This window comes from Castanea sativa, chromosome 11, assembly GCF_040712315.1.
Source record: "Castanea sativa cultivar Marrone di Chiusa Pesio chromosome 11, ASM4071231v1".
Lineage (NCBI taxonomy): Eukaryota > Viridiplantae > Streptophyta > Magnoliopsida > Fagales > Fagaceae > Castanea > Castanea sativa.
Genome location: NC_134023.1, coordinates 43,936,800 through 43,958,512, shown reverse-complemented (window position 1 = coordinate 43,958,512; position 21,713 = coordinate 43,936,800). Strand labels below are relative to the sequence as shown.

At 31.0% G+C, this 21,713-nt stretch overlaps 1 protein-coding gene across 1 annotated transcript; it reads left to right on the top strand.

The window, feature by feature from the left end:
- Positions 1-3,534: 3,534 nt before the first annotated feature.
- LOC142617832 (bark storage protein A-like) lies at positions 3,535-19,038 on the top strand. Its single transcript, XM_075790792.1, has 7 exons — positions 3,535-3,761; positions 3,851-3,918; positions 4,291-4,446; positions 4,608-4,817; positions 7,078-7,287; positions 17,771-17,950; positions 18,466-19,038. The coding sequence occupies exons 1-7, from the start codon at positions 3,554-3,556 to the stop codon at positions 18,619-18,621; spliced, it is 1,188 nt and encodes a 395-aa protein (XP_075646907.1). The 5' UTR covers positions 3,535-3,553; the 3' UTR covers positions 18,622-19,038.
- The last annotated feature ends 2,675 nt before the right edge of the window (positions 19,039-21,713 follow it).

The window sequence follows — 21,713 nt, the reverse complement described above, 5'->3', positions numbered from 1 at the left end:
GGCTTAGGCATCAAATTGCGCCCTTACACACACACACACACACACACACATATAAAGCCAAAACTTAGAGAAAATTCGATTAGATTTTAAATTAGGTTTCAATTATTGGCTAATTTAATCCACTTAAAATTTTTAATTTTTGTGCCAAGTGAGTTAATGAGTGCAAAATACTAAGAATTTAATATTAATGAACTATAAAATAAAAACTAAAAACCAATCATGTATCTACCAATAAAAATCATCACACAACAAAGATCACCACGTGTTCTATCTTAATAGAAATTAAAAAAATTATCATAATTAGTATTAATTTATGCAAGAATTTTAACATGTAACTAATTACGTTTACTTTTTCTAATAATTTTAATAATTATTTATATTTTTATGATAAAAAATGTGTTTATTTTCAATTTCATTCATGCGTATACATGAGTTACACACTAGTTTCAATGATAATAAGCAACATTATGTAAGCATGTTGTATGACGAATAATTTATAGTGTTTATAATGAGTCATAATAATGTATATAAGATGCTATAATAATGTTTATAATGAGTCGTATAATATGTTATTAACAATATGTCTGTGCCATGTACAAATTGACAAAAAAGTAAACTGATATTATAGAATTTCAACAATAAAATAAATAGTAATAATATATTAAATTATTTGACAGAAGCATATTGTGTAGTAAGACATAATTTTCGTTAAAAGAAATTATGGTGGATGATTAAACCAATTTAAAATGAATAACAAAAGCTCTTGTAAACTTCTTGAAACTTAATAGTAATAGATTTCAATAGAAAAATATTTAAATTTCTTGAAACTTAGTAATGGTATTTTATTTAGAGTAAATTGTGTTACTTATTGTATGAAGAATAAAAATTATATCAATTTTTTTTAATAAAAAGTTTACAAACCAAACAAGACAATGGAAGTGATTGGTGACATATCAACAACATAATAAATAAAAATATTAATTATTTTTACTTATTTTTTAAAATTAAAAAAATTATTTTTGTAAAAATTATATAGTAAAATTTATAGTAATCCTAAAATCATTATAATGTTAATAATACTTATAGTGAGAAATATAGCAAAAGCATGTTATATGACCTATAACATTTATGTTGAATTTATGGATGGCATATGAGAGTCAACTTGTCATGTAATAGACAATGCTTACAATGAGTTACATCGTGTATAATTTATAATATATATAAAATTGTATCATTTTTTACCTTTAGTTGAGCTCAATATATTGCGTCACATTAGTTTGTGAGAGCTCACATTTTTTCACGTTATTATTTTAGTAATATTTTTAATTGAATTTAAATTCTATTCTATATTTAAACTACCATAATGAAAACTAAAAGAAAAAAAATTAATAATATTTTTAAACTTTTTTTTGTTGTTGTATATTGCTCAAGTTACCAACTAGCAACATGAAGGTCTCATTTTCATTATACTACATTATAGAGCCCACTTGATATAGTTTGAGGCTTGAGGGGATAATTTGGGGAAAAGGGGGGGGGGGGGGTTATATTTAAATATAGGTTAAATAAATATTTAATACTAAATAAAATAAGGTTAATTTAATGAATTAATTCTAACCAAAACAAGGGTAATTTTATATAGAGAATTAAATATCATAGTTCAAGCATATAATTTAACAAAAAGAAATGGAAAATCATTATTTTTTAAAAGCGTGTTTACTTTATCTTGGATAGAAGGTAATGCATGTTTAATTAAAGTTGTAATTTATTCATTTATTTTTATTTTGGTATTAAGAGAGAGATAGAGATCTACGGTTCAATCCTCGCCTATACCAAAAACTGATTGGTATCTTGGTCTGAAGATAAAGAGGTATCATCAAAGTGAACGTTATAGATTGAAACTTTCTAAAAAAAAAAAAAAATTGACTATTTGGTTTATAAAAATTAAAGCCTCAAGTTGTTAGGATAAATTAATCATCATTAATGATTAGACACAATTACAACAGTTTTTTTTTTTTTTTCAATCATATTCTATCGCTCAAATATTTTGCAGACCCTATAGAGGGAAGAAAAATAATGCACCACTTCTTATATAAATATGGGTTGGGTTCAAGTTACACTTGGTGTAACTTTAAGTAATATTATACCACTCAATATTTTTTAATCAGATGTAAATTTTGATAAATCCATCACTGGATTATATTATCTTCGCATATTCTTCATGCATACAAAATTTAAAGATAATCAAAGATCAATAGCGATGTCATCAAATAATTGTTTAAATTCAAGTTTTTGTAATTTAAAATAATTCATAAAAGATGAGTTTATAAATCAAATGGTAAATTACATCCGATTGACATGAAAATTGGTATGCATATTAAAAACATATAGAACATGTAATTCAATGATTGGATGTTCAAAATATGAATTTAATAATAAGTTATTGGGTGGTGTAACATTGCTTTAAGTTACATAAGATATAACTTGAACCCAACTCTATACTCTCTTTCTCTCTCTCTATATAAATCATATATATATATGATTTATCATTATTTTTTTTTTTTTGGGGTAAACGGGAAGTCCGACCTTTTTATTTTTTAAAGGGGATGGACGTGCCCCAAGAACGGAACTGTAAAATGGTCTTTGATTACAACAAACAAACAACGGTAATGCTACGTGAAGGTCAAATGTTAGTAGGAGCATGGTGCTTCAAGGTTCAATGAAACCATGGTTTTATATTATTCCTTCAGGATGTATCACCAATTCACTGGCACTACATAATTTTTTATTAGAATCATAACTTAAACTCTAGCTAAAATGTTAATTCATTATACTAGTAATATATAATATATAGCATTCTCGGATAATATATAATATTTATAATAGAATTGATATTGATACCTTAAAAAAAAAAAATTGATATTGATGTGTGGACAGAGCACACATAAATGGTTATAATGTTATATTAAAAAAAAAAAAAAAAAAAAGGTGAAGTTTGAATTTTTGAATGATGTTCACGTGGATTGTCAGTGAATTGCCACTTGTGAATCACACAAAATCACAAAAAGTTAAAGATTAAAATAAAAAGAAACGTATATAAGCCTCTGAGCAGACAGAGAAGAAGAAGAAGAAGAAGAAGAAGCAGCAGCAGCAGCAGCAGCTGAAGAGAAGATTGCCAAATGGGTTGCTACATGCAACGTGGTGGCGACAATGGCACCATGTTAACGACGGCAGTGACCCAAGAGCAAGAGCAAGCCAGTAAATTTTTTTGTTTGTTATTTCGGTCCGGTATGAAGCTTTCGGCCGAAATCCGATTTGTTTTCCGGAACGACCCGGTATAGCCGGTATTTTAAACCGGTACAAAACAAACACATTTCTGTACCGTCTCAAGCGCCGGTGTGAGATATTCCGGCCATACCGGCCGGTACGGTACGAGATTGACTCCACTGCGTTAAGTCTGAGCAAGTCATTTGTTTATATATTGGAAAATAAAGCAGTCTCTTTTGACCAGAACCTAACCATGGCTGCAAAACTAGTTACAAGATGTTCACTGCTTATGCAGGTTTTAGTTTTCTTTCTGGCTGTTGTCCCTGATGCATTTGCTTTACCGCTAAACAGGTTGAAATCCCTGACTGTAATCGAGGAGGTAAACCGCAGAGGGCCTTATCTTGGTCTCATCACAGTGATTGAATCTGAAGAGAACGCTTTTTTTGCTACTGGGGCTTTTAAGCCTCACAAGACTCACCCATTTGTTGACTTATCAGGTGAATTTTGTTCCATCTATGCCTTGTTGAAGTTGTTGTAGTTATTGGTATTCAATTGGTTTGTTAAAAATACAACTTGAAATTTGCAGGCCGGCGATTCCGGGTTGGAAAGATCCATGGTGAGAAAGTCATCTATGTGAGATGTGGGGTTGGAATGGTAACTAAATACACCTTTATATTATAAATACTATAGCATACCCCATGGTGGTTATGTTATTTTTGAATAAAAATCATCAGTCCCACTTAATGTTTCATGAATCATAGTTTGTCACACCTTTTTTTACTTTACATAATATTACAAATAATAAAGCATAAAATGGAACACAAAGAGTGAAGTTATTTTACCAAATACTATTTTGATGATTAAGAATACCAGCTACAACCAGTTTACCTTAATATTTCAATTTTCTAATATATATATATATATATATATATATATATATATATATATATATATATAAAATCAGTCTCTATGTGCCTTATTGTTAGCCTTTATAGTTGTTATTCCGATTTGTGTTGGGTACATCAGGTAAATGCTGCAGCAGCAACACAACAAATGCTGGATTTGTTTGACATAAAGGGCATAATCCATTTTGGCATTGCTGGGAATGCAAATGATTCTTTGTCCATTGGAGATGTTATCATTCCCAAACAATTTGCTCACACTGGCATTTGGGACTGGGTGGTATATATTTAACTTGACTCTATAACTTTAGTGTCTTTTAATCTTTTTATATATATATATATATATATATATATATATATATATATATATTTTGCTTTGGATGTTCTATGTACTATATGTTCTGTGCTGCTTATGTGAGGAAAACTCTTTTTTGTTGACAGAACCTTAATAGTACAACGAACCTTAGCGATGTTGTTCACTTGGATATTGCAAGCTACAATGTGCCAAAAGGTGAAGGAACTAATTTGTTGGGACATATTGGGCATAGAAATGAGGAATTCTACTCTGAGTTGGGGAAGCCCAATACTGCTCAGCCGCTGTTTTGGGCAGAAACAAGTAAGCATTGGCTTCATCTTGCTGCCAACTTGGAGGTATGACTAACATTCAAGCTTCTTCTTCTTCTTACTTTTTGGATTATTTTTGTTGATATTATGTATTTTCTAGTCAACAGAAAGATAGATCAGATAGGAAATTTGGAAATTTGTAGGTGACTTTGAAGTTTAAATTGTTAGGTAAGGCAATGGCAAGTCGAATTGAGTTCATATAAATTACTCCATGCCTTAACATCCGAAAGTCATTTTGCATAGCCCCTAAACACCAAATGTGTAGTGCCCAAATATAAGAAAGTGACTAGTATTGACAACTAATGTATCTTCTTGGTCATTTCAATCAGTGGTGGCATGGTACTACAGCTTATAAAAAAACCAAGGAAAATTAAAGTTTCTCCTTTGACATTTTCTTCCATTTTGTCATCAAATTCTTTAAGTTTGGTAAAATAGGTGTAAGTAAATTTGATGATCGAAATTTCTAGAAATTATTGATTTGATCCAAAACTTTATAGTCTTGTTGATAATCAAAATTTATTTTGGGTTAGTTTTTATTTTTATTTTTTTAATTCGATACTCCAATTATTGGTGGCAAAATCTACCCAAATCCATTTACCTACCCACTAAAATATGGTTCAAACCCACCCAATTATTAATTGGGTCAAAAAATGAGTATTGACCTAATTAATATTAGTACTCCTATTAATTGAGTTTGAACTAATTATCCAATTATCATTTACCTAAATCACTCAACTTTGAAATATTTCAAAACCACAAAAAAGACCAAAATACCCTTGAAACCACTAAAATACTAAAGTACACCCTAAATGACAAAAAATACCGTGAAATCTCTAAAATTATCAAAATATTTCAAAATTTTCTAAAATGAACAAAAATATCTAGAAACCCCTAAAATGACCCAAAATACCCCAAAAATTAAAGATAAAATTAAAAATTTAGTTTGGTTACTCAATAATTAATTACATAAACTTAGTTCCAATTACTTGTATCAATTTAATCCCCGTTTAAAAATCAACTCAATTTTATCATTGAATCTTATCTCTATTTAAATTTTAACGAAATTAGTTAGTGTGGCAAATGGAATATAAATTAAAAGGTTATTATATATGTAAGCATACAATTTGCACCCAAACCCAAAAAAGATGATTGGGATAGGCCCAAAAAGCTCAATACAATGAATTTGTAGAGAGTGAGCTTGAAATCTAAGTTTTAGTAATTTTAAATAACAAAATAATGGGCTTGATGGCAACATCATATAGATGAGATAGTTTATATAACAAAAATTGTTCTCGGACTCAAGCTGAGGAGGCTGGATCTTATATTTCAATCTCTCAAAGATAGATTACAGATATTGATCTTAATGTCTACAGTGTTTCTTTTCTCCCCCCTTTCCTGAATGTTTTCTTCTCTTTTTATCTTTTTTTCACCTCTTTCTCTCCATCCTCCATGTATGGATCAGATTACTAGTCTGGATACTTGTCCCATCCCTGAAGTCTTTGGAGATAGCTGTAAGGTTGAAATCAGATGCTCAGGCATCACTTCCCCATTAAAATGGCTAGAGGTTTAGTTGCAGAGTATTTAATGCGGTGGTAACAACTTTATCTTGGATTCATAGCCCTTATTCCTACCCTGTATACCCTCCATGCATATCCTTACTTATAGGATCTCCTAGAATATCACCTTTGGACATCGGACAACCCTTTCCTATCTCGGCTTTAAATGGCCGAGGACGGACTCCTCAGACAACCTTTCGGGATGACCTTGATCAGCCTCCGCCTCTTTATCCATCAACACTACTTCTTGAGTTGATATTCCCACATCCTCGGACCATTTAGTGTCCTCGGATTGGGCATTTGGCCCAATATATACCCGTGGGCCCATTGACCCTACAATATAAATTAAAAAAAAAATCAGATTAAGTTCAACTATTAATTTCATTAAAAGTCAAACAAAGAGGAGAGTTAAAGATGAAATTGAACTGATTTTGAAGGTTAAGGAATTATATTGATACAATTAATAGTTGAGAAACTCAATTAAACTTTATCTCCATAAAGGGCATAATCCATTTTGGCATTGCTGGGAATGCAAATGATTCTATGTCCATTGGAGATGTTATCATTTCCAAACAATTTGCTCAAACTGGCATTTGGGACTGGGTGGTATATATTTAACTTGACTCTATAACTTTAGTGTCTTTTAATCTTTATATATATATTGCTTTGGATGTTCTATGTACTATATGTTTTGTGCTGCTTATGTGAGGAAAACTCTTTTTTGTTGACAGAACCTTAATAGTACAACGAACCTTAGCGATGTTGTTCACTTGGATATTGCAAGCTACAATGTGCCAAAAGGTGAAGGAACTAATTTGTTGGGACATATTGGGCATAGAAATGAGGAATTCTACTCTGAGTTGGGGAAGCCCAATACTGCTCAGCCGCTGTTTTGGGCAGAAACAAGTAAGCATTGGCTTCATCTTGCTGCCAACTTGGAGGTATGACTAACATTCAAGCTTCTTCTTCTTACTTTTTGGATTATTTTTGTTATTATTATGTATTTTCTAGTCAACAGAAAGATAGATCAGATAGGAAATTTGGAAATTTGTAGGGTGACTTTGAAGTTTAAATTGTTAGGTAAGGTAATAATTGTTGGAAAATCTAGTTTTGTATCTCATACAAAACACACAGCGAAAGCAACAAATATGGATCTATTTCATTCATGATTGATAACATGCACAATATAAATTTCAGAATTAAGAACAAGATAGCGTACCTTGGTACGGTGAAATTCAAAACAAAAGATTAGAAGTACTTGGGAACACTTTTAATCTTCACTCTAATTCCACTTTACGCCTAAGAAGTGTGGTCTTTCAATCAGTTTCTAAGAGAGAATAATTGAGTGGCTTTACTCACACATACACACCATTTTATAATGATGTCTCTTTTTTTTTTTTGTAAATAAAAATTATGTATGTTTCTCCCTTTATAACTAATTAATTATCTAATTGGGTTGGCCTATTGGGCCTTTCCAATTGGGTTTTAGTGTGTGGCTTGGAGTGGGACCAAAAGGGATCAATAAGATACTAGCTTCAATGGGCCTTGGGCTTTTCTGTCAATTCTTGACAAGTCCAAAGTTACCACTATAAAAATATAATTGTACTCTAGGCCTTATTAATAAATTATATCCCAAGACTCTAATGATATCATTTGACCATTCCATGAAATATCTATAGTGAACAAAGTCATAATAAACTGTTACTTTGTAAACAACTATTTTATCCTTGAATACCCGGTTTAATCTTTTAGTTATTCACATTTATTGAAATCCAATTTCAATAAATATAAGGTTTAGTAACTCCTTACTAAAGTGGGCGCCTTGAATAACCATTTTCCATTAAACTTATCTCAATGAGATATTTCGTGTCTCTATAAAAAGAAATTATGGATTTCATTTTGAGAATATGTGTTCCCTCAACACTACAAGTGGTTACCCAATATACTGAGGTTTTGACCGTGAATATTAGATCTCACTCATATCAAAGTAACCTACATTTTATGATTGGGTTTACTACCCTCTAAAGATTAAGAATCTATTAAATTAGAAGTCATGATATTAATTATTCAGGTGACAGTTATTGATTGAATAATTAATCTCATAGCGGTCCAATTCAATATGTCTTAACTCTTAAGACACATCAACACATCAACTAAAAGTCTCCACTTCCATGATCAAGACAAATCATCTTAGTTGATGTGTTATAGTCTTCACAGATGAAACACCCAATTTCATCACCGACTACGAATTATATTTTGAGTTTACAAGGAACTTGTGATTTACATCTTCTGTGACTAAATCACTTAAATCATATACAATGCATCTCATGGACTATGATAATGTCCCGTTAGTTCATTTATAAATAGTCTCATATAATTAAACAATTTAATTATTTATGACATGCTAATTAATTGAATTTTTAGGGCATAAACCCCAACAATCTCCCACTTGCCCTCAAAGACAATTTACTATATATCCGACGCTTATTTCCCTTTGGAGTAATTCATAATCACTCTAAGGTAGGGTTTGGAAACAAGTTTCATCCAGATCTATTGCATAAATTATCTTTTCCACTACTACATCTCACATACTCATATATTTCTAATGAGATAATAATTACGCTTAATGTGTATCTTCACCACCTAGGATGAACACCTATCATGAACTCCAACTTCATGTATTACAATCAAACTACAAGTTAGTATTTGTACAACCAGTAATCATCTAATCTTTACTTTGGTGGACAAGCATATAATTCCTCATTCTCCTAAGATATTTGAGTATATGCTTTACTTCCACTAAATTAAGTGATCTTAGATTCAATTGATATTTGCTTACCATACCCACCACAAAATAGATATTTAGCCTAGTATATAGCATAGCATAAAGACTTCCTATTGAAATGGTATAAGTAACTGTCTTAACATGTTTTTCCTTTTATATGTCTTAGGACTATAGTCCTACATAAAGGAACTTCAAACTTAAAAGGAAAGAATCATTTCTTGAAGTATTACATGCTATACTTGGCTAAAATCTAATATATTTAAGCAGTTTGAGATAGACCTAACATCTTAATTTATGAATTTTAACAAAGTTTAAATTCTTAGGATGTGATCAGTTTTTCCCAAGTACTTTATATCAAACTAGACTAAATAACAATAAACTCTATTGATGACAATAACTCCACATCATTCTAAATGATTAGAATGTCATCAACATACATTAAGAAATTTATTATTCTATATAGCTTTTACACACATAAGGCTTTTAAAAACTTGATCAAAATCAAACAATTTGATTGCTTGATCAAAGATGATATTTTATGAATTAGATGCTTGCTTTAGTCCATAAATGGACTTTAAGCAACTTGCATACTAAACACTACTGGTTCTTTGCTATGATCAAGTCTAGTTACATCATATAGATGTCTTCCTCAAGATTGCTACTAAAAGAAGCTTTTTTGATATCCATTGCCATATTTCATCCAAATGAAATATAATAAATAAGAGAATCTAAATAGAGTCAAACTTGACTATTGGTGAAAAAATCTTTTCATAGTCGAACAATTTCTTTTGGAATAAATCTTTTCGCCACTAGTCTTGACTTTAAAGGTTTGCACCTTTAAATTTATCAATCTCATTTTCTTGTAGACCTATTTGAAAATAATAGGCTTAATGCTACTAGACGCCTCTACAATTTCTAAACTTTAAATAGAATCTAATTCTATTCACGTAACCTTGATCCAGTAATCCATATTCATATCATCTATTGCCTTTACATAGGACCGAAGATAAAATTCATATCTTTATGGAATGATTTCAAAAGTTTATCCCAAAAGTATGAATTTATTTGGTAATTGATTAGCCTCTCACTACGCTATTATACCGGTGTAATAGTTATCTACAGAATAATGTCTAATGGTGTATTGAATACAACCATCTCATTTCTAAATGTATTTTATTGTTATCTTACAACAAATTCTGACATTTTTCCTCTAGAACAATCTACCTTTAAAAGAGCCTTGTTTCTTCTTTATGTATGCACTGACTTAAAGAAGTCATTGGAATTTTATTCCTTTATGAAAAGGAGCCCTAGATCATATTATCCTCTAAATAGAATTCATAGACTGAGAATATAACAAAATAATGGTTCTAAAAGCCCATTTTTCACTAATCTTGAATATCATTTAGATTAATAAGATCTAGACATAAGTGCCAAAATATACAATACCAGGGCTCTAAATGTATTTTATAGTTGTTTTACAATAAATTCTGACATTTTTCTTCTAGAACAATCTACCTTTAAAAGAGCCATGTTCCTTCTTTATGTATGCACTTACTTAAAGAAGTCATTGAAACTTTATTCCTTTATGAAAAGGAGCCCTAGATCATATTATACTCTAAATAGAGTTCACAGACTGAGAATATAACAAAATAATGGTTCTAAAAGCCAATTTTTCGCCAATCTTGAATATCATTTAGATTAATAAGATCTAGACATGAGTGTCAAAACATATAATACCAAAAGATGAAACTTTCTCTTTAAAAAGTAAAACATGTAAACTTCCATCTAAAAGACAATCATGGACAATGCTTAGTTTTACCAAAACGGAAACACTTTCCTTTTGGTCATGCATTTAAGTCTAATTTCCTTTTGGCAATTATTGGGGCAACTAGCATGTCCAATTGTTTGGTATTATAATTCCTATTCTTACCACCTTTACCTTTTGGTTTAGGCTAAGAATTTGAATTAAATCATATTGATCCTAGCCTTAGCTTTTAGGATGTCTTCTGTTGTGCAGAACTCACTTATCAATTTAGATAATATAAAATGAATTTATTTATTTTCAAAACAATCTTAATTGATCAAATGATTCTAACAAAGACTTATGGATCATATCCATATGAGATTAACATTTAATCTCTATATCCAAGAATTCCAATTCATCTTAAAATTATAAAACATTTTCATAAAATGATATAGAATTGGAATTCCTTAAGCCTTTCTTAGCACTCAATATGATTTATACCAAATATCTCATTTAGACTTAATATAAAGACTAAATCTAGTACTAACTCTTGCATCTCATGCTTTAGTACAATTGAGATAGAAGCCAATGTAACATTTTAGCATTTTTATGGAGACTATGATCACATCATAAGCTATCTTCCATAAATGCATCATGTATAGGAAATCATGACAATGCTGAATCGAAACATAAATATGTACTTCAGCTCCTTTAAGTACCATATCCAAAATTATTTCTTAGTTAATGTAATTCTATCAAAATAGTAGTTAGAGAACAAAAATTTATGACAAATTTATTTTGAGACTACGAACTTAATTACAAGGACATTATATTTTGCAACCATAACCATATAATATGGAACCGTAAAACCATATTATATTAGGTGCAATGACAACCCAATCCCGCAATTAATATTCCTCGGTAGCGAGTTTAAATCAATCACTATGATCAGGCAAGAAATATTCACATTATTAATGCTATCATGGTAACTTTGACCAAACAAAAATAATTTGCCGCTTTTCCTTCAGCCTCTAAGTAATAATGACATAGCTCTTTTGGGAGGTTAACATTACACTTAATCTAGTGTACACCATTATCTAGAATCGTGTATAGCCACATTTCATCTCCCTTTCTAGTGTTTAAACTGGTAGCACCATGAAACAAAACACCCTCCTTTCGGATCACGAGGTATATACGCCAAGACAAGGTGCTTGTTCATACTACTTTAAACGGGTAAGTTTAATCTTGTAGTACTATGAAGTAAACACTTTCCTTTGGGATCACGAGGCATATACGCTAAGACAAGGTGCTTACCCACACTACTACTATGAACCGATAATGGACGCCATTAGATCCAACCCTTGTATCTCTCTCCCATTAATTTTAAAACAAGTAGATTGTTCTGAAATCATTGTAATCTCATCACAATTTTTAACCCTATACATCAAATGTGTTTAATTGTTTAAATTCGATGTGATGTTACTAAGTCACGTCACAATAGCGTAACGAATATTCGTGCAATCACAAATATGTTTAATCATGTAATCCGTGAAGTAAATACCTTTCACTTGGAATGCAAGACTCGAAGTTAAGACAAGGTATCTATTCAGATTACAATAAACTTAACAAAAGGGTTATTTCAACACTCCCACTTGTTATTTGGGGTTTTCTTTAAATAATTGTGATCCCATCACAACTAATAACTTTGCACTTGATAAAGACTCTAATCTCATTAGAATCACTAACTAAAATGAAAGCCCTAATCTATTTAGGATTCCTTAAATACTAATGAATCAAATATTAGTTATATAGAACTCTATCCTTAATTTACTAGATAAAGTGTTCTAATCTCATTAGAAACTATATAACTTTAATAGGTATTTTAATCTCAATTAAAAAACCTCTAATTAAAATAAATTAAGGACTAAGAGTTCTATTTAACTAACATCTTTGATTTCATTAGGTCTTTTAGTTAGATAATGATTAACGTATGTCCTTAACTTTATAGGACTATAAAATTAATCACACAACCTTGCTTTTTATCAAAGTTTTAACACTTAGTCAAAAACAAGTGAAAATTTAAAATTCAGTTTCTTCGATCGGTCGAACCAATTACTTGATCGATCGAAAAAAGAAGAAATTCATCACAAAGGTTCTGCCTCGTTCGATTAATTCTTGATTCCTGTTCAATCGATCGAAATTAACATTTGATCAGTTGAAAGGAATTCTCGATCGATCGAGACAATGAAGATTTTCATCATAAAGTTTCTACCTAACTCAATCGGTTCTCGATTCCTCTTCGATCAATCGAAAAGTACATTCGATTGATCGAAAAGAATTCTTGATCGATCGAAACTCGTAAAACTGATTTTTTCCAGAATTTTCAGGTAACCGTTTTTGGCATCTTCATTATTTTTCCATCAAAAACACTTTTTGATTTTATCAACGAAGATTTACAGATCAAACTTTAAGGTTTTCAAGATCATTATCAAGAACCCTAATAATGCTAGAAACCCTTGAAAACATAATCCTAATCTTATTAGGAATAAATTTCATAATCCTAGCATTAATATATATCGTTGACTATAAATATATAAACCAAGGCAAGGAACAAGGCTTCGTTTATCATTCAAAAATTAATATATATATATAAACATGAACTGATGCCATGGTTTGTATATTAGCACATAAATATATAAATATATATATATATATATATATATATATATATATATATATATATATATATATATATTACTCAATCCATAAAGCTAAGCCTTGAATCCTTGATAACATATAATTATATCAAGCAAGACTAATGATAGTACATGTGATAAGCAATTAAATGCTTGAATAGCCAAGCGGTGCAAATAAGAAACTCATGCACATGACAGTTACATAACTTCCATTCAATAACCATATCCAAGTGCACTTGACAGTTACATTCAAAAGTTATATAATCTTTCTTTTTTTATTTTTTTTTGAGAAGAAAAGTCATATAACCTTGGCCATGAAGAATTTGCATATAAACCGATATATATATATAATATAATATATCAATCATTTTCAAAATAGTAATCTAGCAATAGGATTCAGATTTCCTTTCTTATGATATTATATCAAGCATATAATATCATCAACATATTCTGCACATTAAGCGTGGTGGGTTTATATGCATGTTTTTGATGGCCATCTTATAAGCACGAAACAATTGCCTTGAAAGTATTGAATCCGTATATCAACCTTTTGTCATATCAAACTTATGACATACGGATGAACCCAATATCATCAAGAAACCGTTTTTCTTTTATTCTAAAATCCAATCACATGTTATACAAGCATGAGATGAAAACCTAGCTCTGATACCAATTGTTAGAAAATCTAGTTTTGTATCTCGTACAAAACATACAGTGGAAGCAACAAACATAGATCTATTTCATTCATGATTGATAACATGCACAATGTAAATTTTAGAATTTAAGAACAAGATAGCGTACTTTGGTGCGGTGAAATTCAAAACAAACGATTAGAAGTACTTGGAAACACTTTTAATCTTCACTCTAATTCCACTTTACGCCCAAGAAGTGTGGTCTCTCAATCAGTTTCTAAGGGAGAATAATTAAGTGGCTTCACTCACACATACACACCATTTCACAATGATGTCTCTCTTTTTTTTCAAATAAAAATTCTGTATGTTTCTCCCTTTATAACTAACTAATTATCTAACTGGGCTGGCCTATTGGGTCTTTTCAACTGGGCTTTAGTGTGTGGTTTGGAGTGGGACCAAAAGGGACCAATAAGACATTAGCTCCAATGGGTCTTGGGCTTTTCTGTCAACTCTTGACAAATCCAAAGTTACCATTAATTATATTTAATGCCACTATATAAATATAATTGTACTCTAAGCCTTATTAATAAATTATATCCCAAGACTCTAATAATATCATTTGACTTTTCTATGAAATATCCATGGTAGATAAAGTTATAATAAATTGTCACTTTGTAAACAACTATTTTGTGCTTGAGTACCCGGTTTAATCTTTTAGTTATTCACATTTATTTGAAATCCAATTTTAATAAATATAAGTTTTAGTTACTCCTTACTAAAGTGGGCATCCTGGATAACTATTTCCCATTAAATTTATCTTAATGAGATATTTCGTGTCTCTATAAAAAGAGATTATGGATTCCATCTTGAGAATATGTGTTCCTTCAACACTACGTGTGGTTACCCAACATACTGAGGTTTTGACCGTAAATATTAGATCTCACTCCTGATATATCAAAGTAACTTATTTTTCATGATCGAGTTCATTACCCTTTCAGGATTAAGAGTCTATGAAATTAGAAGTCGTGAGATTAATTATTCAGGTGACAGTTGTTGATTGAATAATTAATCTCACAGCGGTCCAGTTCAATATGTCTTAACTCTTAAAACACATCAACACATCAACTAGAAGTCTACACTTCCATGATCAGGACAAATCATCTTAGTTGATGTGTTATAGTCTTCACAGATGAAACGCCCAATTTCATCATCGACTACAAACTACATTTTGAGTTTACAAGGAACTTGTGATTTACATCTTCTGTGACTAAGGCTGCGTTTGTTTCAGTGTAAAATATTTTCCAGGTATAAAATAATTTTAGGTGAAAATATTTTTGGGAAAGGAAAATAATTTCTAGTGTTTGGTTGCATTTTAAAAATTATATTAGAAAATAATTTCAAGTGTTTGGTAACATTTTGAAAATGCAAATTTTCTACTACTTTCTCACATTTTCTCAGCCATTTTCTTAGCATCCAAACAAATTTTATTATAGAAAATTTCAAAATATGCGCTTAACACAACCAAAATATACACTTAACACAACCAAAAATCAAAATAAAAACATTGAGGGAGAGCAAGAAAGAGTGAGAGCGGAGGGAGAAAGAGTGACATAGTGAGGGAGAAAGAGTGATAGAGTGAGGGACAGAGAGATAGATCGGGAAAGAGAGAGATCAGAGTGGATGGAGGACGGTGACAGCCAGATCGGGTGGGTTTGGGGGTGGAGTGGAGTGGGCTAGTGGTCGGTGGTGGCCAGATCAACGACGTTGAGCAAGAGGGAGAACAAGATCAGTGTGTCGAGAACGAACTTGGTCTTGGGTGGATCGGTCTTGGGTGGTGACGATCTAGATGGCAGCGTCGATGAGCTTCTAGCGGCGTCGATCAGCTTCCAGCGGCGACTATGGGTGCGATTTGGTGCTGGGGTGCGATCTCAGTGGTACTACAAGCGACGCGATCTAGGTGGTGCTTTTGGCGGTGCGATCTCGCCGGTGCTGGGGTGCGACGAGACCGGTGCAATCTGGGGTTGGGGGCAGTGGTGCGATCTGGGGTTGCTTCTGGAGCTCGGTCTTCTTGCTATTTCTCTCTCACTCTCTTCTATTTTCTTGGGGTGGAAATCATTTGAAGGTAAAATAAAACATGAAGTTTGTTTCCGACTTGCTGGGTTATTTTACAGTCAATGCGAAAATTGATTTCCGTTTGACTCAATTTTCTGTGCTTACCAAACACATAGACTGGTGTAAAATGATTTCTTGAAATCCTTTTCAGTCAAAACAAACGCAGCCTAAATCACATAAATCACATACAATACATCTCATAGACTATAATAATGTCCCATTAGTTCATTTATAAATAGTCTCATATAATTAAACAATTTAATTATTTATGACATGCCAATAAATTGGATTTTTAGGGCATAAACCCCAACAATGACAAGTCAAATTGAGTTCATATAAATTACTCCATGCCTTAACATCCAAAAGTCATTTTGCATAACCCCTAAACACCAAATGTGTAGTGCCCAAATAAATTTTGACAACTAATGTATCTTCTTGGTCATTTTCAATCAGTGGTGGCATGGTACTACAGCTTATAAAAAAACCAAGGAAAATTAAAGCTTCTCCTTTGACATTTTCTTCCATTTTGTCATCAAATTCTTTAAGTTTGGTAAAGTAGGTGTAAGTAAATTTGATGATCGAAATTTCTAGAAATTATTGATTTGATCCAGAACTTTATAGTCTTGTTGATAATCAAAATTTATTTTGGGTTAGTTTTTTTTTTTTTTTTAAATTCAATACTCCAATTATTGGTGGCAAAATCTACCCAAATCCATTTACCTACCCACTAAAATATGGTTCAAACCCACCCAATTATTAATTGGGTCAAAAAATGAGTATTGACCCAATTAATATTAGTACTCCTATTAATTGAGTTTGAACTAATTATCCAATTATCATTTACCTAAATCACTCAACTTTGAAATATTTCAAAACCACAAAAAAGACCAAAATACCCTTGAAACCACTAAAATACTAAAGTACACCCTAAATGACCAAAAATATCGTGAAATCTCTAAAATTATCAAAATATTTCAAAATTTTCTAAAATGAACAAAAATATCTAGAAACCCCTAAAATGACCCAAATACCCCAAAAATTAAAGATAAAATTAAAAATTTAGTTTGGTTACTCAATAATTAATTACATAAACTTAGTTCCAATTAATTGTATCAATTTAATCCCCGTTTAAAATCAAATCAATTTTATCATTGAATCTTATCTCTATTTAAATTTTAACGAAATTAGTTAGTGTGGCAAATGGAATATAAATTAAAAGGTTATTATATAAATTTTTTTAAAAAAATCAAATTAAGTTCAACTATTAATTTCATTAAAAGTCAAACAAAGAGGAGAGTTAAAGATGAAATTGAATTGATTTTGAAGGTTAAGGAATTATATTGATACAATTAATAGTTGAGAAACTCAATTAAACTTTATCTCATAGTTTGAGGATCGAATAAGTAGGGTATTTTATTTTTATTGATTTTATTTTCAATTTGAGTACTTTTTCAGGGGATGGAACTGGAACAGTGTGTGAATTCAAGCTTGTGCCTCCCACACAAGCCCAAGCTAGTAGTTGGACTAAGGGGATCAACATCCAACATTTTTGTGGATAATGCAGCTTATAGGAAATTTTTGGTTAGAAATTTTCACGTGTCATCCGTAGATATGGAGAGTGCAGCTGTAGTAATGGTAAGTTTCTTAATCACTCTATATACCACTTATAAAGCTTGAGTTCAACTTGTATCATTTACAAATTGATTGCTTAATAATTATAGGCAGGCAATAAATATATATATATATATATATAAATAAATAAATAAAAAGTTTAATTTAACCTTTGCTTAGCCTAACGTAAGTTTAGTTAGTTTAATTGACAAACTCTCATAGTTGAATAAAAGACTTGAAATTGAATTATGGCTATATAAAAAAAAAAAAAAACACATTAATGTCTTAATTTTTTTTTTGAGAATGATTAATGTCTTAACTTGATGATAAAAAGCAATTAGAATGTATTACTTTAAATCTTATCATATCTTAAAAAAAAAATAGCCAAGTTAACCTAAAGATAAACACAAAAGCTTTTATTTATTCATGTGAGTAGATTTTAGTTCCAAATTAGTGGTTATGCATTTCGCACTTTGATAACCTAATAGGAACTTATGTTATATAGAGAAATAGCTAATACAAAATGGTGCTTCTTTTAGACAAGCTTGTCAAATGGCTTCCCAGTGATAGTATTCAGAGGGTTATCAGATTTAGCCGGAGGACAATCAGGAGAAAATGCAATTTCAAAATTTGGACCTCTTGCAGCACTCAATACTGCCAAAGCCGTTGTTCAATTTATCAAGACATTACAATGATGTAATTTTTATTTGTAATTGCTTTCGTAAACTCATACCTTTGATGGAGGTGGTATATGATGTGTCCGTTGCATGTATCCTCCCCCTCACATGGAGTGGACCTCATCCTCCCCCTCACATGGGAGTGGACCCCACACTTGTGAGGTCCACCCCATATGAGGGGGAGGATACATGCAATAGAAACCACATGTATTTTCTCCCTTTGATGATGTTAGCCATTGATGTTCATTTAAAGCCTATCTATGGACATGTTAGATTTTATGCATAATGAATAAAATATGTAAGTTCTCAATAATGAATCCACTAGTCTCTAAATAAAGGAAAGGGCATATTTAAGTTGATTTTCATATTGGAGTTGAACTCTCAAGTGTAATTTCTCAATTCTTGAGTTGTAATAGTACGAGTAGCAAGAATTGAACAAAGTGCATGAAAGCAGGCACTATTTGTAAAAGTTTTCTGATGTGTCAAAGAAGATTTATTGCACAAATTTCTTTGGAAAGGCTATTCAAAGAAAGGTTTCATTTCTAATCAAGTTTTGATAAATCAAACTCAATTCTATTGTGTATAATGCAAGTTTTGTGTCACATCAAGAAGAAAGTATCTTATCAAACACAATCTTACTGTGCTCAAGTAGAAAACACAAAGGAGGAATTGATATAAGAGAAGTTTTATTGATACTCTAACATTACACACACTGTGTTAAACACACACACCACTATTCACTATTTCACTCTTTGCTTTCTTATTTCCTTATATACACTTGTATTTTGCTTTCATACTTGCACTTGTTGGATGCTTGATACATACCGTACGAAGTCTTATATAGAAAACCAATTTATACTTCACTTCAAAGACAAAGAGATGAATTAAAAATTATCACCTACAAGTTGGAAAGTTTGACTGCATTGCAAAGAAAATTCAACAATATCAACTCTTCTTCGAAGAAGAGTTGATATTGTTGAATCTCCTCTAAAAACCTATACCACGTTTTTAATTTTTTCTCACACATGAAATTTCAAAGACAACATTCACCAACTAAAGAATCCCATTGTCCCTTTATTGCTTTCTAGCATCGTAAAGACATGCAAACACATATCATACTTGTTAGAGATGTATTAATTCAATTTCATAGACCCAAGTTCAATCCTTCTATGTATGCAAGCCCAAGCCCAATCCTTCTATTGGGCTAATATATCTCTAATAATACTAACTCACATGCACAATATTGGTTTTGATGCACGCATCATCAATACCTATAGTTTTCAAATAATTAAAATTATCCATTCTCACAATACAAATATATCGATGTGAAAAAAATGCTAACTACATTTAACCTTATAACTTAGTAGGTTTAATAAAATTGCAATTGAGATCTTATAAACCTAAGATCCATATAGTAAACACTTAATATAGGACTCAACACATGCCTACATAATACCAATGTACTGACCCGAGGAAAGCGCTAACTATATCATACCCTAAATAAACTAGTTAAATTGCGATTTGAACTTCTTGTAATTACTTATAAACTTAAGCTCTAGTTAGTAAAACACTTAATTTGGGACATAACTTACAACTGCATAATATACACTCAAACAATTTTATCAATCAAATCCGCACAATTTGGGTGTTGAAATACACATGCATCTTATACATGAAATCCACAGTGGAATTAAAACAACATCTACTTCATATCTTAGACTTTTAAATTAGTGCAACTTCAGGTGCACCATTAAAATCTTGCAACTTCTGGTGCATGAGCTTTTGCGACATTAAGTTCTTTTGGAACTTTAAATCGTGCAACTTTTGATGCATAAACTTATGGGATGATTAAGTTCTTTTGGAACTCATTTCTCTCCCTCAAGTTATTTCATGAATTTAGGGGATGTTTTACTATAAGGTACTCATTTTATAATTCTTTACGGAAACGTGTCAAATAAACTGTAAGGTACTCATTTTATAATTCTTCATGGAAAAGTGTCAAATAAAGATCATTTACTTTTAAGCAATCCTATTGGGATGATTGGTAGCCATTCAAAATAATATCTCCAAAATTCATTACACCAAGGTGGATCTCATCAAGGATCTTGATAAATAATTATTTTATCAATTTGTGTCCAAAATTATCAGATATGTGTCACATATAATTTTAATATGCTTAAGATAAAAATAAATGCTATAGAATTGCTTGATTTATCACTAATGATATTTAACAATATTACCGTATGTAATATTGTGGTTGCTCGGCTCAATGGAATGAAGGTTTTGGGCTGAGGTTCCCAATTCACTTGTATTATGGGTCAGGAATATGCAATGATGGGAGGCCCCAAAGATGGCGTTGCAGGTTTTTATAGGAGACAAACAAAGGCTTTTTGGCTTCCTTTCTCGTAATCCTATCTTCCCCGAGATGATAACAGTGTAACTGATCATTTTTTATGAAATCCGGACTGGACTACCTTCTCCCCGGGATGTATATCTCCTCATTACTCTCTTTCTCTCTCCAATTTTCCCAAGCCATTGCGCCCTACCTATCAGTCTCTATTTATAGACTCCCCTTTGTGGTGTCGTCATGATGAGAGGGTTATTCCCCATGTTGGTGGGCCCCTCTGTGCTATATTCTTGACCAGATGGGACCTACCACTCGCGGTTGATTTGACCATCTTGGAACTTGCAGTAGGTGCCAGTTGATGCTCGACGGGTGGATTCCCTCAGGCAAGGCCGACCCTAGACATTTTGGGGTATAATGCGAAAACTAAAATGTGGCATTTTTTTTAAATTAAATTTTATATTTATGTATTAATTAAATTAATATTTATTTAATATTTTTATATTATAATATATTTCATTTAAAATCTATTTTTCTTGCATTTTGTGATTCAAATTGATTAATTAAATTTTTGTATTCAAGTTCTTCTAATATCTCATTTTCAATCGATAATATAGTTAATCTACTTAATCTTTCTTGGGACATTGTCGATCTTAGATATGATTTTATTAACATCTCATTTGTGTTGTATTTTGTTTATTACTAATAACAAATTTATCTTTTGAGACTCAATTAATTTTTCTTCTTTTTTCTTTTTTTAAGTTTT